The 18,029-nt window shown below is 45.7% G+C and overlaps 1 protein-coding gene across 2 annotated transcripts in view; it reads left to right on the forward strand.

Annotated features, from left to right (window-relative positions):
* The window catches only part of LAS1L (LAS1 like ribosome biogenesis factor), a 44,843-nt gene that overhangs the window by 6,557 nt on the left and 20,257 nt on the right, over positions 1 to 18,029 (forward strand). For both annotated transcript variants that reach the window (XM_082208255.1, XM_082208256.1), the window contains exons 6-8: positions 1,014 to 1,202; positions 5,023 to 5,069; positions 6,650 to 6,759. In XM_082208255.1, coding sequence (XP_082064381.1) covers positions 1,014 to 1,202; positions 5,023 to 5,069; positions 6,650 to 6,759 — 346 coding nt within the window. The remainder of the gene's footprint in view (positions 1 to 1,013; positions 1,203 to 5,022; positions 5,070 to 6,649; positions 6,760 to 18,029) is intronic.

An 18,029-nucleotide genomic window follows, 5' to 3' on the forward strand; every position in this document is an offset into this window, starting at 1 on the left:
CAGCGAAACGGAGCCCTCCGTCTCGCTGTTCTGGCTTGGGAACAGCCTTGCTAGCTTCTGCAGGACAGCGGGGTGAAGGCACCTCGCTGCCCTGCAGAGGTTTGCGCTCAGCAATCCCCAAGCTACAGCAGCGAGACTGAGCCTTCCCTCTCACTGTTCTGGCTTGGGAACAGCCTTGCTAGCTTCTGCAGGACAGCGGGGTGAAGGCACCCCGCTGCCCTGGAGAGCCTGTGCTCGCAGCCGTCCCAAGCTAGAGCAGCGAAACGGAGCCCTCCGTCTCGCTGTTCTGGCTTGGGAACAGCCTTGCTAGCTTCTGCAGGACAGCGGGGTGAAGGCACCCCGCTGCCCTGCAGAGGTTTGCGCGCAGCCGTCCCCAAGCTAGAGCAGCGAGACGGAGCCCTCTGTCTCGCTGTTCTGGCTTGGGAACAGCCTTGCTAGCTTCTGCAGGGCAGCGGGGTGAAGGCACCCCGCTGCCCTGCAGAGGTTTGCGTGCAGCCGTCCCCAAGCTAGAGCAGCGAGACGGAGCGCTCCGCAGTGCTCCGTCTTCCTGTTCTGGCTTTGGGCTTAGCGGCGCAGCCTGCATTCGCTCTATAGGACGCACACACATTTCCCCTTAATTTTTGGAGGGGGAAATGTGCGTCCTATAGAACGAAAAATATGGTAGTTACAGTCATTATTTTACATTGTAGAGCACCATAAGTCCACTGGTAGGAAGGTAGTATATGGATGTATTAAGCAAATAAACCATGTGAAGATTCATATTCCAGAAAGAACAAGGATGTATTTTCTTGGTGCCTAAAAGTTGACAGTGTTGGCACCAGGTGAACCTCCTTTGGGAGAGCATTCCATAACAGAGGGGCAGCCACTGAAAAGACATGCACTCTTGTTGTTGCCCTCTGCACATGTTTCCTTGTATGGAGCAGGTATGAGAAATAACTTGTAAATCTTTCACTTGACCAGGCTGCTTTTGTTTTACTATCCTCTCTATACTGTATATGTGTTGTCACTTCCAGGCTGTGATGTTGTCCTGGAATGGCTCCGGCAAACATATTGGAGCCGCCAGTTGGCCAATAACCTAGTAAGAGGATATGAAGAGGATGAGGATGAGGAATCGCCACTAGCAGGTACCGGGTTCATCAGCAGTATAACGGAGCCTGAAAAATTGGAGTCCCTCGACTGTCAGGGAAATGTGATGTTTCAAGGTGAGTATAGTCACCATGTGGATACACACTGCCACCCAATTACAGCTATGCTAAAATCCTGGATTTCTGCATTGTTTTCTTGAGGCAGGAAGCCACCTAGCGCACCAGCAGCCACCCTGTTAGGCCTACTGGAGGCAGTGGCTGACTGGGCCTTGGAGTTCCCTAACCTATTGATATTGGGGGACTTCAACATCCATGCTGATGCCACTCCCTCCTCACAGGCTCTCGACCTGGTGTCTTCCATGGCAACACTACAGCTCTCTCAGTTTTGGGCCCCACACATCAAGCAGGCCACACTGGATTTGATTTTTGGTGCATGTATAGATGTGATCATGTCCCCTTCGATGAAGGTGCCATGGTCTGATCACTATGCTTTGAAAGCCAGGATTGACTTTCCACCCCCACCCTGCTTAGTTGGCAAGCCGATTTGGGCTCGCCCGTGGAGGCTGATGGACCCTGATAGATTCCGTCAAGCCTTGCGGACCTTGCTCCCTCTGGCGACTCATTGACTGAGCTTGTTGAGGACTGGAATACCCAGCTCTTGGAGGCCATCAATGAGATTGCGCCCTCTGCGACCCCGCAGAAACCGGGCTCCCTGGTTTACCGAGGAGCTCCAAAAAATGAAGCGGGACCTCAGACGGCTAGAGCGAGTATGGTAGGGTGCCTGCGACAGAGCCTCAAGAACATCTTATAGGGTTTTTATGAAAACCTATGAGATGGCAGTGAAGGCCGCTAAGAAGTCTTACTTCTCAGCCTCCATTGCATCTGTTAGCTCTTGCCCGGCGCAATTATTTAGTATAATTAGGTCTTTAACGTCCTTGGAGGGACAGCCAAATTGAAATAACAATTTGACACATAGCTGTGAGTCATTTGTGGGCTTTTTTGCGGAGAAGTCCTGTTGCTCCACCGTGACCTCCCTGCCAATTTGGATACAATAACAGAACTGGAGGCCCCTCGACTGTCCTCGGGTCCAGTATTGGACCACTTTGACCGGATATCCCCAGCCGATGTGGACAGACTCCTCCGAGCTGGAAAGCCCACCACCTGTCCTCTTGATCTGTGCCCATCCTGGCTGATTAGAGGCTGTCCAGATGAGGTGCAGGCCCCCCTGGGGGATATCATCAATTTGTCCCTTGGCACTGGGACATTCCCAGGGGAATTGAAGGAGGCAGTGGTGCGCCTGCTCTTAAAGAAAATATCATTAGATCCTTTAGATCTATCCAATTACCGCCTGGTTTTGAATCTTCAGTTTCTGGGTAAGGTGATTGAGAGAGCAGTTGCTGAACAGCTTGATGGGTTTCTGGATGAAACATCGGCTCTCGATCCATTCCAGTCCGGCTTCCATTCTGGTCACGGGACCGAGACAGCTCTGGTCGCCCTAACAGATGATTTCCGCAGGCAGCTGAATTGAGACGGGTCAGGGCTGCTGATTCTTTTAGACCTGTCAGCAGCCTTCAACATGGTCGATCACAAACTCCTGGACCACCGCCTTGCCAACGTGGGGATCCAGGGCACAGTCCTTCAATGGCTGCACTCGTTTCTCTCTGGTCAGGGACAGAAGGTGGCTCTTGGGGGGAACTGTTGTTGCGCCACTCCTTGGTGTGTGGAGTGCCGCAGGGTGTGATACTCTCCCCGATGCTTTTCAACATCTTTATGTGCCCCCTAGCCCAGCTTGTCCAGAGTTTTGGGTTGGGCTGGGCTGTCAACAGTATGATGATGACACCCAACTCTATCTGTTGATGGATGGCCATCCTGACTCGGCCCCAGACACACTGATCAGATGTTTGGAAGCTGTGGCTGAATGGTTACGTGGGAGCCGGTTGAAGTTAAATCCTTTGAAGACAGAGGTCCTTTGGCTGGGTCGGGACAATATGGGATTGGGGGGACAACTCCCATCTCTAGTGGGGGCGCAATTAGTGCCAGCACTGTCCGTTAAGAGTTTGGGTGTAATCTTTGACACCTCCCTTTCCATGGAGGTGCAGATTGCAGCTATAACAAAGGCGGCATTTTTTTCATCTCCTCCAAGCTAAGCAGTTGGCCCTTACCTTTCTCACCCTGACCTAGCCACTGTGATCCACGCGACGGTCACCTCCAGACATGATTATTGTCACTCACTCTACGTGGGGCTGCCCTTGAGACATTTTGGAGGTCCCGGGCCACAGAGAGGTTAGGCTGGCCTCAACCAGAGCCAGGGCTTTTTCGGCTGTAGCCCTGATCTGGTGGAACACTCTGTCACAAGAGACTAGGGCCCTGCGGGACTTGACATCTTTCCGCAGGGCCTGCAAGACAGAGCTGTTCCACCAGGCCTTTGGCCAAGGCACAGTCTGGCCCCCTCCTTTGGCGAACTTCATAGAACTCTGGCCCAGTGGTTGCCATTTGATTTTGAATTGATTTTAGAATATTGATTTTAGAATGCTGTGTTACTTTTATTACTGTTAGCCGCTCTGAGCCTTATTTCGGCTGGGGAGGGCGGGATATAAATAAAATTTTATTATTATTATTAACCCTTCAAAAAAAACAACAACCCCACAAAATATTTCTACTGTGTGTGCAGTTTTCTTTGCACGATGGGAGAGGTTACACCGAATATTAGGGCTGCTGTGGGGAAGCCTTCAACCCACAGAGCCTAATCAGGCCCATTTGGCTCTCCAAGCTGTTTTGGCCAAGCCACACCCAATTGCCCCACAGTGGACATCTAGTCCACAGGTAAAAGATCCTGCTTGCTGCTGAAAGCGTGGTTTGCAAGCACCAGCTGTGCCTTAACCTGATCTGATAATCTCTACAGCACTCGTAAAGGCACAGGGCTTTGCCATAGTTGGCAATCAGCTGATTTTCAGCACCTTAAAAGCACTGTGTCTGCCTGCATGGCGCAATTCAAAGCACACAGGGAAAGGAAAACGTTCACCTTAAGCTGTTGTGACATGGATTATTGTCTTGTTGCTAGCCCCACGTGCTTGATAGGTTTGGTCTGCAGGAGTTGGTGGGGGTAAGGATATGGCCCACTAGTCACCTTCAGTTCTTCACCCCTGCATTGAGTCATGCTGAAGCACTGAAATCCTGGGGCTTGCTGGAAATGAGGGTGTGGAAAACATATTAGATGTCAGTTCACCATTCTTACCCTCATTGTACATGTCTTCATGGCTACTAGCTGCAGGGCTTTTTGGCATCCCTGCCTGAAAAAGGCTTCAGCTTCAGAAGCATCTCTCAACAAAAAGCAGCCATGCAGTACAGGTGACCTGCCTTGGTAGAAATTTAAGTAACTTTGGGGCCTAAATGGAGCCTAAGTGTATGAAGTGGTGCTGATGTGAAGAGGATGATACAGTCATTCCTGCAATTCAGTGTATTACCCAGATCAGCCTTCACCAGTCTGGTGCTTGAGTGCCCTCTACCTGTTTTGGGCTACAACTCCCATCAGTCCCAGTTAGCATGGCCATAGGCAAGGGCTGACCTAGATGATGCCCAGTGCTTCTCATTTACTTCTGAGGAAATGTCACCCCATCAAGAGCAGGCCACTACCCATCCATCAGGTATAAGGAACCACCCACTACCACTGCCTCAGTCATATCTGATTTGAGCTTCAGTTTATCAGCTCTCATAAAACCATAGAATTGTAGAGTTGGAAGGGGCCTCAAGGGTAATTTTGCAGGGGGTTGGACTAGATGACCCTCAGGGGTCTTATGATGGAAAGAGTTCTTATGATGGAAATAATATCTAGTTATTTGTTAAATTAGCATCTTGCTGTTTGAAGAAATGGTCTCAGGGTGTTTTGTATTTCATAGATTTCCATACTATTACTGTCTGTCTTTACTTGCCTTCCCAGAGAAAGTCGTGGAACTTCTGGTTTCCTATAAAAATCAACAATTTGAGGTAAGTTACACAGATTTGTACTTCCTGATTCATTTTTGAAGTAGTAAAATATAAAGCTCAAGACGTTTTGCTCTATATACCACATTATATTTTTCCTGGACCTTTTGACAATGCATCTAGAGAATCATACTGAGGACTAAATTTCAAATAGGGAATTGTGCTCCAAATGCACATACTATATATCATTTAGATGTCATGCTAGAAGGGTGGAGAACCTCCCCAGTGGGGTCCAATTCAGTCAGAGAGGCCATGCCTACCCTCCTATCAGCTGACGCCACTTGAGAGGGTCAGAAGGAATAAGGCTGCATAGTGTTGGGTTCAGGCTCACAAAAGTGCTGCCTTCATGGAGGGCTCTCTTATGCTTGAACACAGCACTAAGTAGCCCTGTTTCTCTCATCTCTGTAAAGTGATTTTGGGAGTGGGGGAGAAACACAACTATGTTTTGCCAATTAAAGCAGCAAAGCTGCTGTCACTTGTAAACTCCAGCCTTGCTTCTCATGTCCTTGTCAGTGGCAGGGAGTGGGGAAGCATGCAGTTTGCCAGCCTCATTCAGTGCTCCCAAATGTGCTGGGACATATGGCTGACACAGTATCCCTTGTGGTGTGGTTCCTAGGTAGCAACTCCATGCAAAGGATTTTGACAGCCCACCTGCCTGTTCAATTTGGCCCATGAGGCTGATCCCAATAAGGATCTGGCCCGTGGAGCCAGAAAGTTGCCTCACCCCAGTTCTCATCATTGAACATAATAAAGAGGTAGATTGATTCCCCACCCTTTCTTACTGGTACAGATCATGAAAGCCCATAAATTCTGCACTGGCAATGGATGAGTAGCAATGGATGACCCATCCCTGAATGCTGATGGATAGATCCAGTGAGGCTATTTTTCACTGGCCGCCTTACTCCTGGTTTCTTTGTTACCGTTGGTGTTGTACAGCACAATTCCTCCTGTTTATTTATATGTTCATAAATATATATCTACTTGTGTCATAAAAATGTATCCAAGTGGTTTACAGCAATAAAACATAAAATGGTACAGTACAATAGAAATCATATTAAAAGGTTAAAAACGGATATCAATTAACTGTTGTGGAACATTTTATATTTTAATTGCCTACATAGGCATGACAGAATATAAAAAGTTTCAGCAGTGGCTGTTTAAAAGTTGTCACAGAAGGCACCTGCTCAATCTCTGTTGGCTGAGTGTTCCCCAGGACTAGGCCAGTGAAACTAAAGGCTCAGTTTCTTGTTGGCAAAGGAGCCTCACCAACTTAGGGAACAACCCAAGATGCTCCTGCAAATTATCTCAATGATCAAGCTGGGGTATAAGCGTTTAGGCAATTCCCAAGGTGTCCTGGACCTAAGATATTCAGAGCTTTGCAAATTAATGCAGGGACATTGAACTTGGCTTAGTATTAGATGGACACCCGGTGCAGCTGTTTTAACAGTGGTGTCATGTAATTCTTGGCCAGATGCCCTCATCAGCAATCTGGCTGCCACATTCTGGAGCTTCTGAACCATACGCAAAGGCAGCCTGACATACAGCAATCCAGCCTTTTAATTGAGTCTTTCTCTTTGTGTTAGGTTCTCCAGCAACAGCAGGACATCAATCAGGTCTGCAAATTGTGGTACAACTCTTCTGCAGAGATACAGTGGATTGTGGCCCAGGTGAAAGAGTTGTTCCTAGAGAACAGGTAAGGAAGGACTTTAACCTAGTTGAGACTAAGGCCCACAGTGGCAGGTGTCTACCATGCCTACAAGTACATAGCATTTGATGCATGATATTTCCCAATTAGATACTATGCCATGGTAACAGAGCCCCACCTATGAAGGCAGGGGAAATTAGTTTGCATGTGTAAATACGCAGGAGCAGCCATGCAAAGTTATACCAAAGTGTCTTTTTCTGCCAGCCTTGAGCAGAGTGAGGGGACACAAATAGCAGACACAGGAAGCTGCCTTATACAGAAGCATACCATTGGTCTTTCTAGCTCAATATTTTCTTAACCAACTGGTAGCAGCTCTCCAGGATTTCCAGCAGGTTCCATTTCCAGCGCTGCCGTGAGATACCAGGCATTGTACCTCTGTATGCAAAGTAGATGCTGTACCACTGAGCTATAGCCTTTCCCAGGAGAAAGTACTGAGTATGAGGCCTAGAGCTGTGAGAGAGCTGTCCAGTAGGAACTGAATGTCAAGAGCAGATGCTTTGACAAGAGACCAGGAATATTAAGGGAGCTGACAAAAGGTCAACGTAAATGGACTCTCCATGCCCTTTCTTCTGCTAAAAAATTGATATTAATTCATTGGAAACATAATACCATGGCTCCCTTCAATCAATGGATAGAAGATATGATAACTCTAGCAACATATGAATGGATTGCTTTTAGACACAGATTGTGTATGGTTAAATACAATGATATTTGGAAGCCATTCATAGAGTATAATGTCTTGTTAATAATTTTAAATTTATTGGATTAATTGTACAGTCGTACCTTGGTTGTTGAACGCCTTGGTACTTGTCTGTTTTGGCTCCCAAATGCTGCAAACCTGGAAGTGAGTGTTCTGGTTTGTGAACATTCTTTGGAAGCTGAACATCCGATGCAGCTTCCAATTGGCTGCAGGAGCTTCCGGGTCACTGCATAGTGTAACCTGAAAGCATATTTAACCCGAGGTATGACTATTCACATTTCCTTTTTTTCATATTATTTTTTCAAAGAAAACTTTTAATAAAATATAAATACAGTGGTACCTCAGGTTACATACGCTTCAGGTTACAGACGCTTCAGGTTACAGACTCCACTAACCCAGAAACAGAACTCAGTTAGCTGTAGCTGAGACTTCCCAGAGAGCTTTGCTCTAAGCACTGAACAGCTGAGGGCTGACGGTTTCATAAGGAGACCTGATGACTTCCTGCTTCAAGGCTATGATTGGAGCATGTGCTGGCCTTGTCTCCTTTTCCCAAATAAATGGAATGAAATGAGAGACTTTGGGATGTCTAACGTGCACCGCTTGGGCTTAGGCACAGTGGTTCTAGCTTTAAACGTTTGTAGGAAATAAGATTTACCATGATTTTACCATCTTATCACACTCCGAGTCCTTCTGCTTAGTGGCCTTTTGTGGGTGCCAATTGACTACTTTTTCCATTGTATTTAGGCCCATTAAGAGATTCTGGCCCAGTTTGAACAAAACAATACAGTACTCTTCACTTGACATTCTCTCTCATGTATGTTTAGGAACTAAATGTGTGCATTCCCTCCCGGCACTCTTGGTGCACCTGTCCTATCCCCAGATATCCATGGATAGAATGTTTTGTGGGTAAAATATACATAGGCTCAGGCTGCCGGCTCACTGTCTAGATTTTATCTGGGCTATTGATTGTAGTGTTCAGGTTCATGCACATTTGATTTTACACATGCACTCGCTATTCACATATTCCCATTTGTGAACACAAGAGAGGGAGTGAAAGGTGCAGTCTTACTCCCATGTGTAGGGGGGAAGAGTATTGTCAGGACCACCATGCTGTGAAGGAGAGAAGGTTGTGTCAACCTCCTAAATATCTGCAGACAACGAACTTGTGCCCTCTTATCTCTGCAGATTGTGTAGTTCTCTTAGCAACTGTTCTGTTTGCATTATTCCCTGACAGCGCAGAAGATATGCTTCAGTGTTCTTCTCTGTTATTTACATTTCTGAGACCTTCTTTTAAGCATGTCCTGCTGTTTCTTGATAAAGCGGAATTTGGTTTTGGCAATTAGCATTTCAGCAGGGCCTCCTATTTTCTAGTGATGGGCAACAGGAAGTGTAGGAGGCAGCTCTGCAACACAGGACAACCACCCCACCTCTAGCTTGCTTAGGAGTCCTGGATGAGAGAACACACCACAGTGCATGCTTGTAACACATTTCACACAAAAAGTGAAGGGAAATGTGTTTCTGTTGAGGCTGCTTTCTTCACAGGCAAAAACTTGTCCAGCTCAGAGCGAAGTAGTGGGGGGAAAGAGATCAGTAGCCACAAGGCTGCAGTTGTTGTTTAGTCGCGTCCAACTCTTTGTGACCCCATGGACCAAAGCACACCAGGCACTCCTGTCTTCCACTGCCTCCCGCAGTTTGGTCAGACTCATGTTGGTACCTTTGAGAACACTGTCCAACTATCTCGTCCTCTGTTGTCCCCTTCTCCTTGTGCCCTCCATCTTTCCCAGCATCAGGGTCTTTTCCAGGGAGTCTTCTCTTCTCATGAGGTGGCCAAAGTATTGGAGCCTCAGCTTCACGATCTGTCCTTCCAGTGAGCACTCACGGTTGATTTCCTTCAGAATGGGTAGGTTTGATCTTCTTGCAGTCCATGGGACTCTCAAGAGTCTCCTCCAGCACCATAACTCAAAAGCATCCATTCTTCGGCGATCAGCCTTCTTTGTGGTCCAGCTCTCACTTCCATACATCACTACTGGGAAAACCATAGCTTTAACTATATGGATCTTTGTCAACAAGGTGATGTCTTCTTTTTAAGAGGCTGCAGTAGCATTTTAAATTGCTATATCATGTGATTTGTGGTGTTCATCTGGGTCTATCTCCTGCCCAAATACAAGGCAATTCACACCACCAGCTCTTTTTCCCAGATCAGCTGTCACAGTCCAGGGCACTGCATGCTATGGGCAGAGAGAGTAGGTATTGGTTTAGCATTTGACTAGCAAAAATTACAGCCTGTCGAATTTGGGCCAGTTATTTTAAAGCATTAATTAGTCTGAACCGTAAACAATAACAGAGAGAACTGTGCTGACTACAAAAACTGTCCGAGGAGTGCAGGAAGCTGCCTTATTTCAGTATAATCACTGCTAGTAACCACCGGTAGCTTTTTCTTCCACAAATTTATATAAGAATAAATTCTTATTTTTCTAGCCCAGTATGGTCAACTATGGCAGGAAGAGCCTCTTCAAAGTGTTAAGTGGAGGTTTTCCGTCATTTACTACCTGATTGTCTGCAGTTGCTGAGGATTGAATCTGAGCATTTGTAGGCCAAAAAAGGTGCTCTCCTTGTCTGTTTCTAGAGGCCTGATTTTATTAGGACAGCAGCTCAAACAGAGCCTGTTCCTCCCAATAAGTATATGAACCTAGGAAGCAGCCTTGGATCGAGACTCTTGAGAGTCTGCAGACTCCGAGGGTCTTCGGTAGAAGATCTTTCACATCTACTAACTGCTAATGAGAAGGATTGAGCCTGATATCTTCTACGTACATGGAAAACAGGTGCTCTGCTGCTGAGCTGTGTCCTCATCCCATGCATCAGACTGCTGGGACTAATTGCATTTGTTTGTTTTATGATTTTTTCTGAGCTTTGACTTCAGTCTAGAGATTCCTGCAGAGTATAGTTTATTGTGATGCCAAGAGTGTCAGTAGTTGGCAATTTCTTACTGCAACCCAATAACAGGTAGTCTGTTGAATATGGCTGGGACTAGATATTACAGTTTCCTTCCGAAAACAGTCACTTTGTCTCCTTCTGTCCCATGGTAATGTCTAGGGAGGTGAAATGTGTGATGGGAGTGGTGTTGCATCGCAAGGCTCGCCTCTTCCATGTGTGAGGATGGGGAAAGACAGTGCTAATGAGACTGTGTTGCATTCTGTTAGTGCCAGAGAGATGGGGAGGAGGTGTGGGGCTTTGGTCAATGGCTCCAGAAGATTCCTGGCAGTGACCCAAGCCATAGGTTGCTGCCAGCTCCTCTCCCACCGGAGCAACAGAGGAATACAGATAAACAGTGCTGCCAATGGCACATTTCCTCCCTCCCCACTGCCCATGTGTTCTCAGTTGATTGAACCCTGATTCCAAGCTGGAGCCCACCCAGAGGGTCACTCCGTTGAGGGCCTTGGAGAACCTTCAAGCAGCCCAATATCCTCTGCTTTGAAAAAATATCTTTAACTGCTGATAAAAATCCTTCCAAGGCTAGCAAATCTAAAACATGGGAGTAACTATTACTTTGTGTTCAGTATGTCAGGAATCTTGAAATAGGGCGTAAATTATTTTGCTTGAAACCTTGAACGTTTGAGAATGATACTGTGGTTTGATAGATGTCCTCGCAAAACTCTGACACAAACTTGTGAGTCTGCCAACAATCTCCAGCACCCAGGTGGCCCAAGTGAATGAAGTTTAGAATTTACCCTGTCTGGAGGGTTGATTGTAGGGTTGACCCATCGAAATGCCACAAAAGGGACGTGTTGCCCAGTTTACAAATGCAGGAGTATGACGTGGAAAGACATAAGTTGAAAGTTGGACTGTCCTGCTTCAGAATGTAGGTTACAGGGGAATCCCAGGTTAGACTCAGTTCCATGTAAAACGAATGAATCTCTGCATGTAAAAATCTAGCACACTCATTTCATGCTAGATTCTTATTTGCATAATTTTTATATTATATTTTATATAGGTTGGTCATTTGAAAATGGCATGCATCACCTTCAATCTAAAGTGATGCAGTGCATTCTATCACCTCATTTCTGGAGCATGTGTAGACCAGGCCTTTGGTGTATATGGACACGTGTATATGGAGCCAGTTTCAAAGGCTGCTTTTTCTTACTTGGTTCTCTCTCTACAAGCAGGGATGTCCATATGGGCAACCCAGTCAGATGGACAGCATATAAATAATAAATTATGACAATGATGACCTGTGAAAATGCTTTTCTGTATGAGGGCTCTGAATTTTTTTTCTTTCAAGAAAATGCTAACAAAATGCTGGCAGTGCTGCCTCAATAGTATCTCCCCAGAAAAACAACAACACCAGAGGTAGTATTGGAATGAAGTATTGAAGGATGTTGCAAAGTTAATGAATAGGATTATTAAAAATAATTGTTGTGCAGTCATAAAGTATCTATATCCATATATATAAACACTGATACACATATACCTCAATACTGGCTATTCTGATATGAACCAAGTGGCCAACAAATTTGGAGGTGTATAGAAGTCAAAGAAGACTAGGCTCAGTAATGTCTGTTTTTTCTGCTTTTGAGGGTTATGGTTCTTATGGCATAGTCTTCTTTTCAATTAGTCTCTTATGAATGCTAGTGCAAATCATCTTAGCTTGAAGCGTATAGTTATCTTCAAGCAAATCATCTTAGCTTGAAGATAATAGTTAGGTTGTAGGTGCTGGCTAGGGCTGATGGGAATTGTGAGTGGTTGCTGAACAACTCCAAGCATGCCTGGAGGATGTGGACCATTTGGATCCCTTCCAATCGGGATTCAGGCCTCACCATGGAACTGAAACTGCCTTGGTCGCACTGGTCGATGATCTTCGGCGGGCTAGGGACAAAGGTGAGAGCTGCTTCCTAGTTCTGCTGGATCTCCCAGGGGCCTTTGACACCATCAATCATAACATCCTTATGGACCATCTAGAGGGGCTGGGGACACTGTTATACAGTGGTTCCACTCCTTTCTCCTGGGCCGTGTCCAGAAAGTGGTGTTGGGGGATGAGTGTTCAGACCCCTGGCCTCTCACTTGTGGGGTGCCTCAGGGTTCCGTCCTCTCCCTCATGCTTTTTAATAGCTATATGAAGCCGCTGGGAGAGATCATCAGGGGATTTGGGCTGGGTGTTCATCAGTATGCAGATGACACCCAGCTCTACCTCTCTTTTAGATCAGAATCAGTGAAGGCAGTGAAGGTCCTGTGTGAGTGCCTGGAGGCGGTTGGAGGATGGATGGCAGCTAACAGATTGAGGTTGAATCCTGACAAGACAGAAGTACTGTTTTGGGGGGACAGGGGGAGGGCGGGTGTGGGGGATTCCCTGGTCCTGAATGGGGTAACTGTGCCCCTGAAGGACCAGGTGTGCAGCCTGGGACTCATAGCTGTCCATGGAGGCGCAGGTTAATTCTGTGTCCAGGGCAGCTGTCTACCATCTACACCTGATACGCAGGCTAAGACCCTACCTGACCGCAGACTGTCTCACCAGAGTGGTGCATGCTCTAGTTATCTCCCACTTGGACTACTGCAATGCGCTCTACGTAGGGCTACCTTTGAAGGTGACCCGGAAACTGCAATTAATCCAGAATGCGGCAGCTAGACTGGTGACTGGGAGTGGCCGCTGGGACCACATAACACCGGTCCTGAGAGATCTGCATTGGCTCCCAGTAAGTTTCCGAGCACAATTCAAAGTGTTGGTGTTGACCTTTAAAGCCCTAAACGGCCTTGGCCCTGTATACCTGAAGGAGCGTGTCCACCCCCATCGTTCAGCCAGGACACTGAGATCCAGTGCTGAGGGCCTTCTGGCAGTTCCCTCATTACAAGAAGTGAGGTTGCAGGGAACCAGACAGAGGGCCTTCTCAGTAGTGGCGCCCGCCCTGTGGAACACCCTCCCTTCAGATGTGAAGGAAATAAGCAGCTATCCTATCTTTAAAAGACATCTGAAGGGAAGTTTTTAATATTTTAATATTTAATGCTGTACAGTGGTACCTCAGGTTACATACACTTCAGGTTACATACGCTTCAGGTTACAGACTCCGCTAACCCAGAAATAGTGCTTCAGATTAAGAACTTTGCTTCAGGATAAGAACAGAAATTGTGCTCCGGTGGCGCGGCAGCAGCAGGAGGCCCCATTAGCTAAAGTGGTGCTTCAGGTTAAGTTTCAGGTTAAGTTTCAGGTTAAGTACAGACCTCCAGAATGAATTAAGTAATTAACCCAAGGTACCACTGTATTGTTTTTAACATGTGATTGGGAGCCGCCCAGAGTGGCTGGGAAAACTCAGCCAGATGGACGGGGTATAAATAATAAATGATGATGATCTGAAAAGACGAGGGCACCAGGTTAGCCAAGGCTGTTGTAGATGTTCTTCTGGGTGAGAAATTTAAACCAGATCTCAAGCTCTTCAGGGATGTGAATATGAGTGGTTTTGTTTTTGCTTCCTCTTCTCCCCCAGTTTATATAATTATACTTTTATTAAGTAGAAATTGCCACCTGATTGAAGTGCCATGTAGCGTCAGCTGCATAGCAACTGGAAAATTTCCAACATCCAGGGTGTGGGGAAGTACTTTGAAGAAGTGGATAGCATTTAGAAAGCAACAACTTATTGGTGCAATCCCCTCGCTTAGAACATCTGCGTCCTCTTGATGAGACATGATGATTGTTCCTCAGGTGACCTTTGGGGAAAGAGGCCCACGTCAGAGTTATCTTTCCCTTCAGGTCATTTAGGTTTTCACCCTTTTTCATGCGTACATTTGGTAACGAAAGAGGGGAAGTGGGGGGGAGAGCGATGGAAGGTTTGACTGTGACGTGTTCCTTGACCTCCATGCATTAAAGTATTATCTGCACCATGGGGAGCCAATGCCTTTCCCTCAGGATGTTTATTATTTGTTTATCAAATTTATATGCTGTCCTTCATCTGCAGGACAGTTTACAGTGTAAAAGCAAGCAATATAACAAACAAAACAACTGCCCCCACCCTCAACTGTCTAAAAGGCCATAGATTGTTTATTTAGTCAAAGGTCTGGAAATGTTTCAAGCCAATGTCTTTTACAGAGGCAGCATCATCTTATTGTAATCCTAACTACTTGCAACGTCTGGAGACATTTTTGCTATTTGTGAGTACGGTAGCGGAAAAAATAACAAATTGGAACTTTCTTTTACCATTTCCTTCTCAGTATCAGAAATCATGTAATAAGCAATCACCAGTGCACAATGTCTTATGGTAATGCACTAAGCAACAGAGTGCTCAATCTGGGACCCTCCCACTTCCCAGGTACCAGATTACACATGTAGAAGTTTATGTGTAGGCTTCATTCAGGTGCTCCTTTTAAATGCATGGGGGTCAAGAGTGGGGAGCAGTGGGCGCATCTCTAGTCTGCAGCATTCATTTGTACTCAGTGTTAAAAAAGAAAAGAAAAAAGAGCTAGTTGTTATCCAACACCAACTGATGGTCTATTGTGTTTGTATGTTGTATGCTGCTTTGGTGCTTAAATACGAGAAGCAGCATATAAATTTATATAATGAATAGAATACTGTAATATCACAAGAACTTTTAAGTGGTGTTGGAGAACATCTGGCCATTGGGCCTGATAACTTGCCCCAAGCATACTAATCAGTTTTGGGCAAACTCTGACCACCTTTCCCATACTCGTAGAAATTTCCTTTGCAGCTGTGGCTTGGAAGTTTTGATAACCAGATGTCTTATTACATCAGGTAATTGGTAGGTGAGTGGCCCACAGAGAGCCACTTCTGGATGCAGCCCTCCAAATGGAAGTGATTCTCCTATAAAATAAAATACAGCGTAGTAAGATCGACATCACATATTGATAGCCACCCTTTACTATATATTTCCTATATATTTTGGAATGTCGTCTGTCTGTTCGCTGTACATTTGAACACCTCTTAAGACAGCCTTTGCCAGCCTGGCTGCTTTCCAGGGGCTGAAAGGAGTTGTAGTCCAAAACATCTGGAGAACACCTGGTTGGCAAATGCTTTCTTAAGATATCATAACCCAATTTTGCATGATCATCCCTGAGATCTATGAGCAGGTTTTCAACTATATTTAGATATATTTAGATATATTTAGATATGAGTAGATGCTGTTTGAATCAAGATGGTGGGCAGAACCTTGCAAAACTCACGCCACCCCCACTTTCCTAGAATTTCTTAGCAATATCGGGTACAAGGCTACTAGTAGCATAATCACTGAGTTCATATTGTTCAAGATGCTGATAGTTTAATGTTCAAGATTCTTAGTCACATTGGTGTTCTAGCAGAAACTGGGCTACTGGGAGGTATATATATATACACACATATGGAGAGAAGGTGCACCTGTTCTGGACATGGATGGGCATGGAAACCAGGAAGGGGGTTTCTCCATGGGTCACCTGAGCTAGTTCCATAGAGGGTTGAGGTTTGTGACTGAGCAAGAAACTCAGGTTTTGGTTCCCCATTTCATTGGGAAGAATTTCCTTGGTTTCAGAGACATGATAAGAGCTGGGCCCATTACCTTCCACAAGCTTGAAACCAGTTACAGATGGGTAGCCGTGTTGGTCTGCCATAGTCAAAATAAAAAAATTCCTTCCTGTAGCACCTTAAAGACCAACTAAGTTAGTTCCAGTGTATCTGAAGAAGTGTGCATGCACACGAAAGCTTATACCAAGAACTAACTTAGTTGGTCTTTAAGGTGCTACAGGAAGGAATTTTTTTATTTAAGCTTGAAACCATCTGTTTTAAATAGCCTGCAGCTTTTTAGAGGCCAGGAGTTGAGCACTTTCTCTCTGTTGCAGGACTTCTCCAGGCTCTGAACAGGCTTTGTGAAGAGGGGGTGGCTTTTGCTTTCTTAAAATTACCAGGGTAAAGAAAAGTATGTTTATGAAGGGTGCGGGAATATGATCAAGTGCACCTCTCCCTCTTTCTCTCCCTCCCTTTTAAAGAAGTAGTCTAAGCCTTCCATTGATGCCAGATCAGGGCAGAAATGCCTGTTTGTTAAATAAGGGGTTTGTACACCCCAGGACGTGGGGCTGGTCATTGGCTGGGATCACTACACGCCATCCTGGGCTGCTGTGGATGTCAGCTCTAGCAGTCTCCCTTATTATTTCATAGATGAAGTTCTGAATAAGCACCAGCTTCTGCCAGTGCATTGCAATGCCCCTGACAAAGCATTGCACCACAACATTTGTAGAGACTTTAAATGGTGTTGTTACCATTGCCGCAGGGGCCCAGCAATGGAGGGGACCCACCTGAGGGCATTTTGATGAGGTACCACCACATCCCCAGAGCAGGCCCTGTGGATGGAAAGTCCTTGAGCATGAGCTCGAGGTAGGATAAAAATGGAATATATGAGAGACAGTTGCAAAAAGCAGTGTTTGTGTTTACGTCCATGCACTTAACCTTCCCCCCCTGCCTGCTGCTTCTCTTTTGTAAGTCTTCCACTTCAGAGCTGCTTATCCGCCAACAGGTTTGACGGTCAAGTGGAGAAAAGCAGCAGGCAGCGGCAGTGGAGGCAGGGCTGGTACTGTTCAGGGATGCTTCTGATAGAAGAAGTGAGAGCCAGCTTCACTGATGCCTTTTGAGAAGGACTGTGGTTCAAGTGGTAGAGCACATGCTTTACATTCAGAAGGTCCCGGGTTCAACCTCTAGCATCCCCAGACAGTGCTGGGAAAATCTGGAGAGCTGCTGCTAGAGACTAAAACCTGAGATCTTTTGCATTCACCTTTCCGACCTGCTTCCAGGTTTTGGTGCCAGAAAGGTAATAGTAAGGGGGTGGGTGGTAGGTGGGAGGGAACAGAGAACATGGAATTAATGCTGTTTTATAATTTGCTCCAGCATAGCAGCATCATAGCAGTCCCTGAGCAATTGACCAGAGGCCTACTTACCCCTTGTTCATTTTGATCTGTTGTTCATTTCCCAGTTTTTGCAGAAACATGCCTTTTGAATTATAGTACAAGCTGCTATTTTTACAGCCTGGGGGAGAGGCTGTGTCTATTTACAGCAACTGGAACTGATGCACTGACTACAATGACATCTTCCCTTTCCAACTAGAAGTTTCCTTTTAGAAACTAACACTATTATATGACACTTCCAGAAATGAGATTTGTCTCCCCATCCTCTTTTATTAGCTGTAGTATATTCCTGTTTTAGAAACAGATTCCTCCTCCCCCCCTTTTTTGAAACCCCCACAACTTTATTGAACTTCTATATAGAGACTCAAACTGTATTATTGTGGATTTATCAGTGGGCTGGTTCTGATCCTCTCAGCAATAGATTGGAGAATTGGAAGTAAGTGTAGGATGTGTGTTTCCTTTCCTCAATTTTGGTTTCCACAACTGGCAGCTTCACTCCAAACCAGAACAGAAAAGCAAAAACGTTCTTCAGATGTAATACCAAACTATGAAATTGTGGGATGAGTTTTAATAGGTAGAAGAAAATAGATTAATTGCAATATATCCCTCCGGGCCACATGTGTGGGTTGAACAGTTTTAACATTCCACCCTTGGCAGCAAAAAATCCTATGCTAAAAGCATAGGAATTAGGCTG

Source organism: Podarcis vaucheri (assembly GCF_965113315.1).
Source record: "Podarcis vaucheri genome assembly, chromosome: Z".
Lineage (NCBI taxonomy): Eukaryota > Metazoa > Chordata > Lepidosauria > Squamata > Lacertidae > Podarcis > Podarcis vaucheri.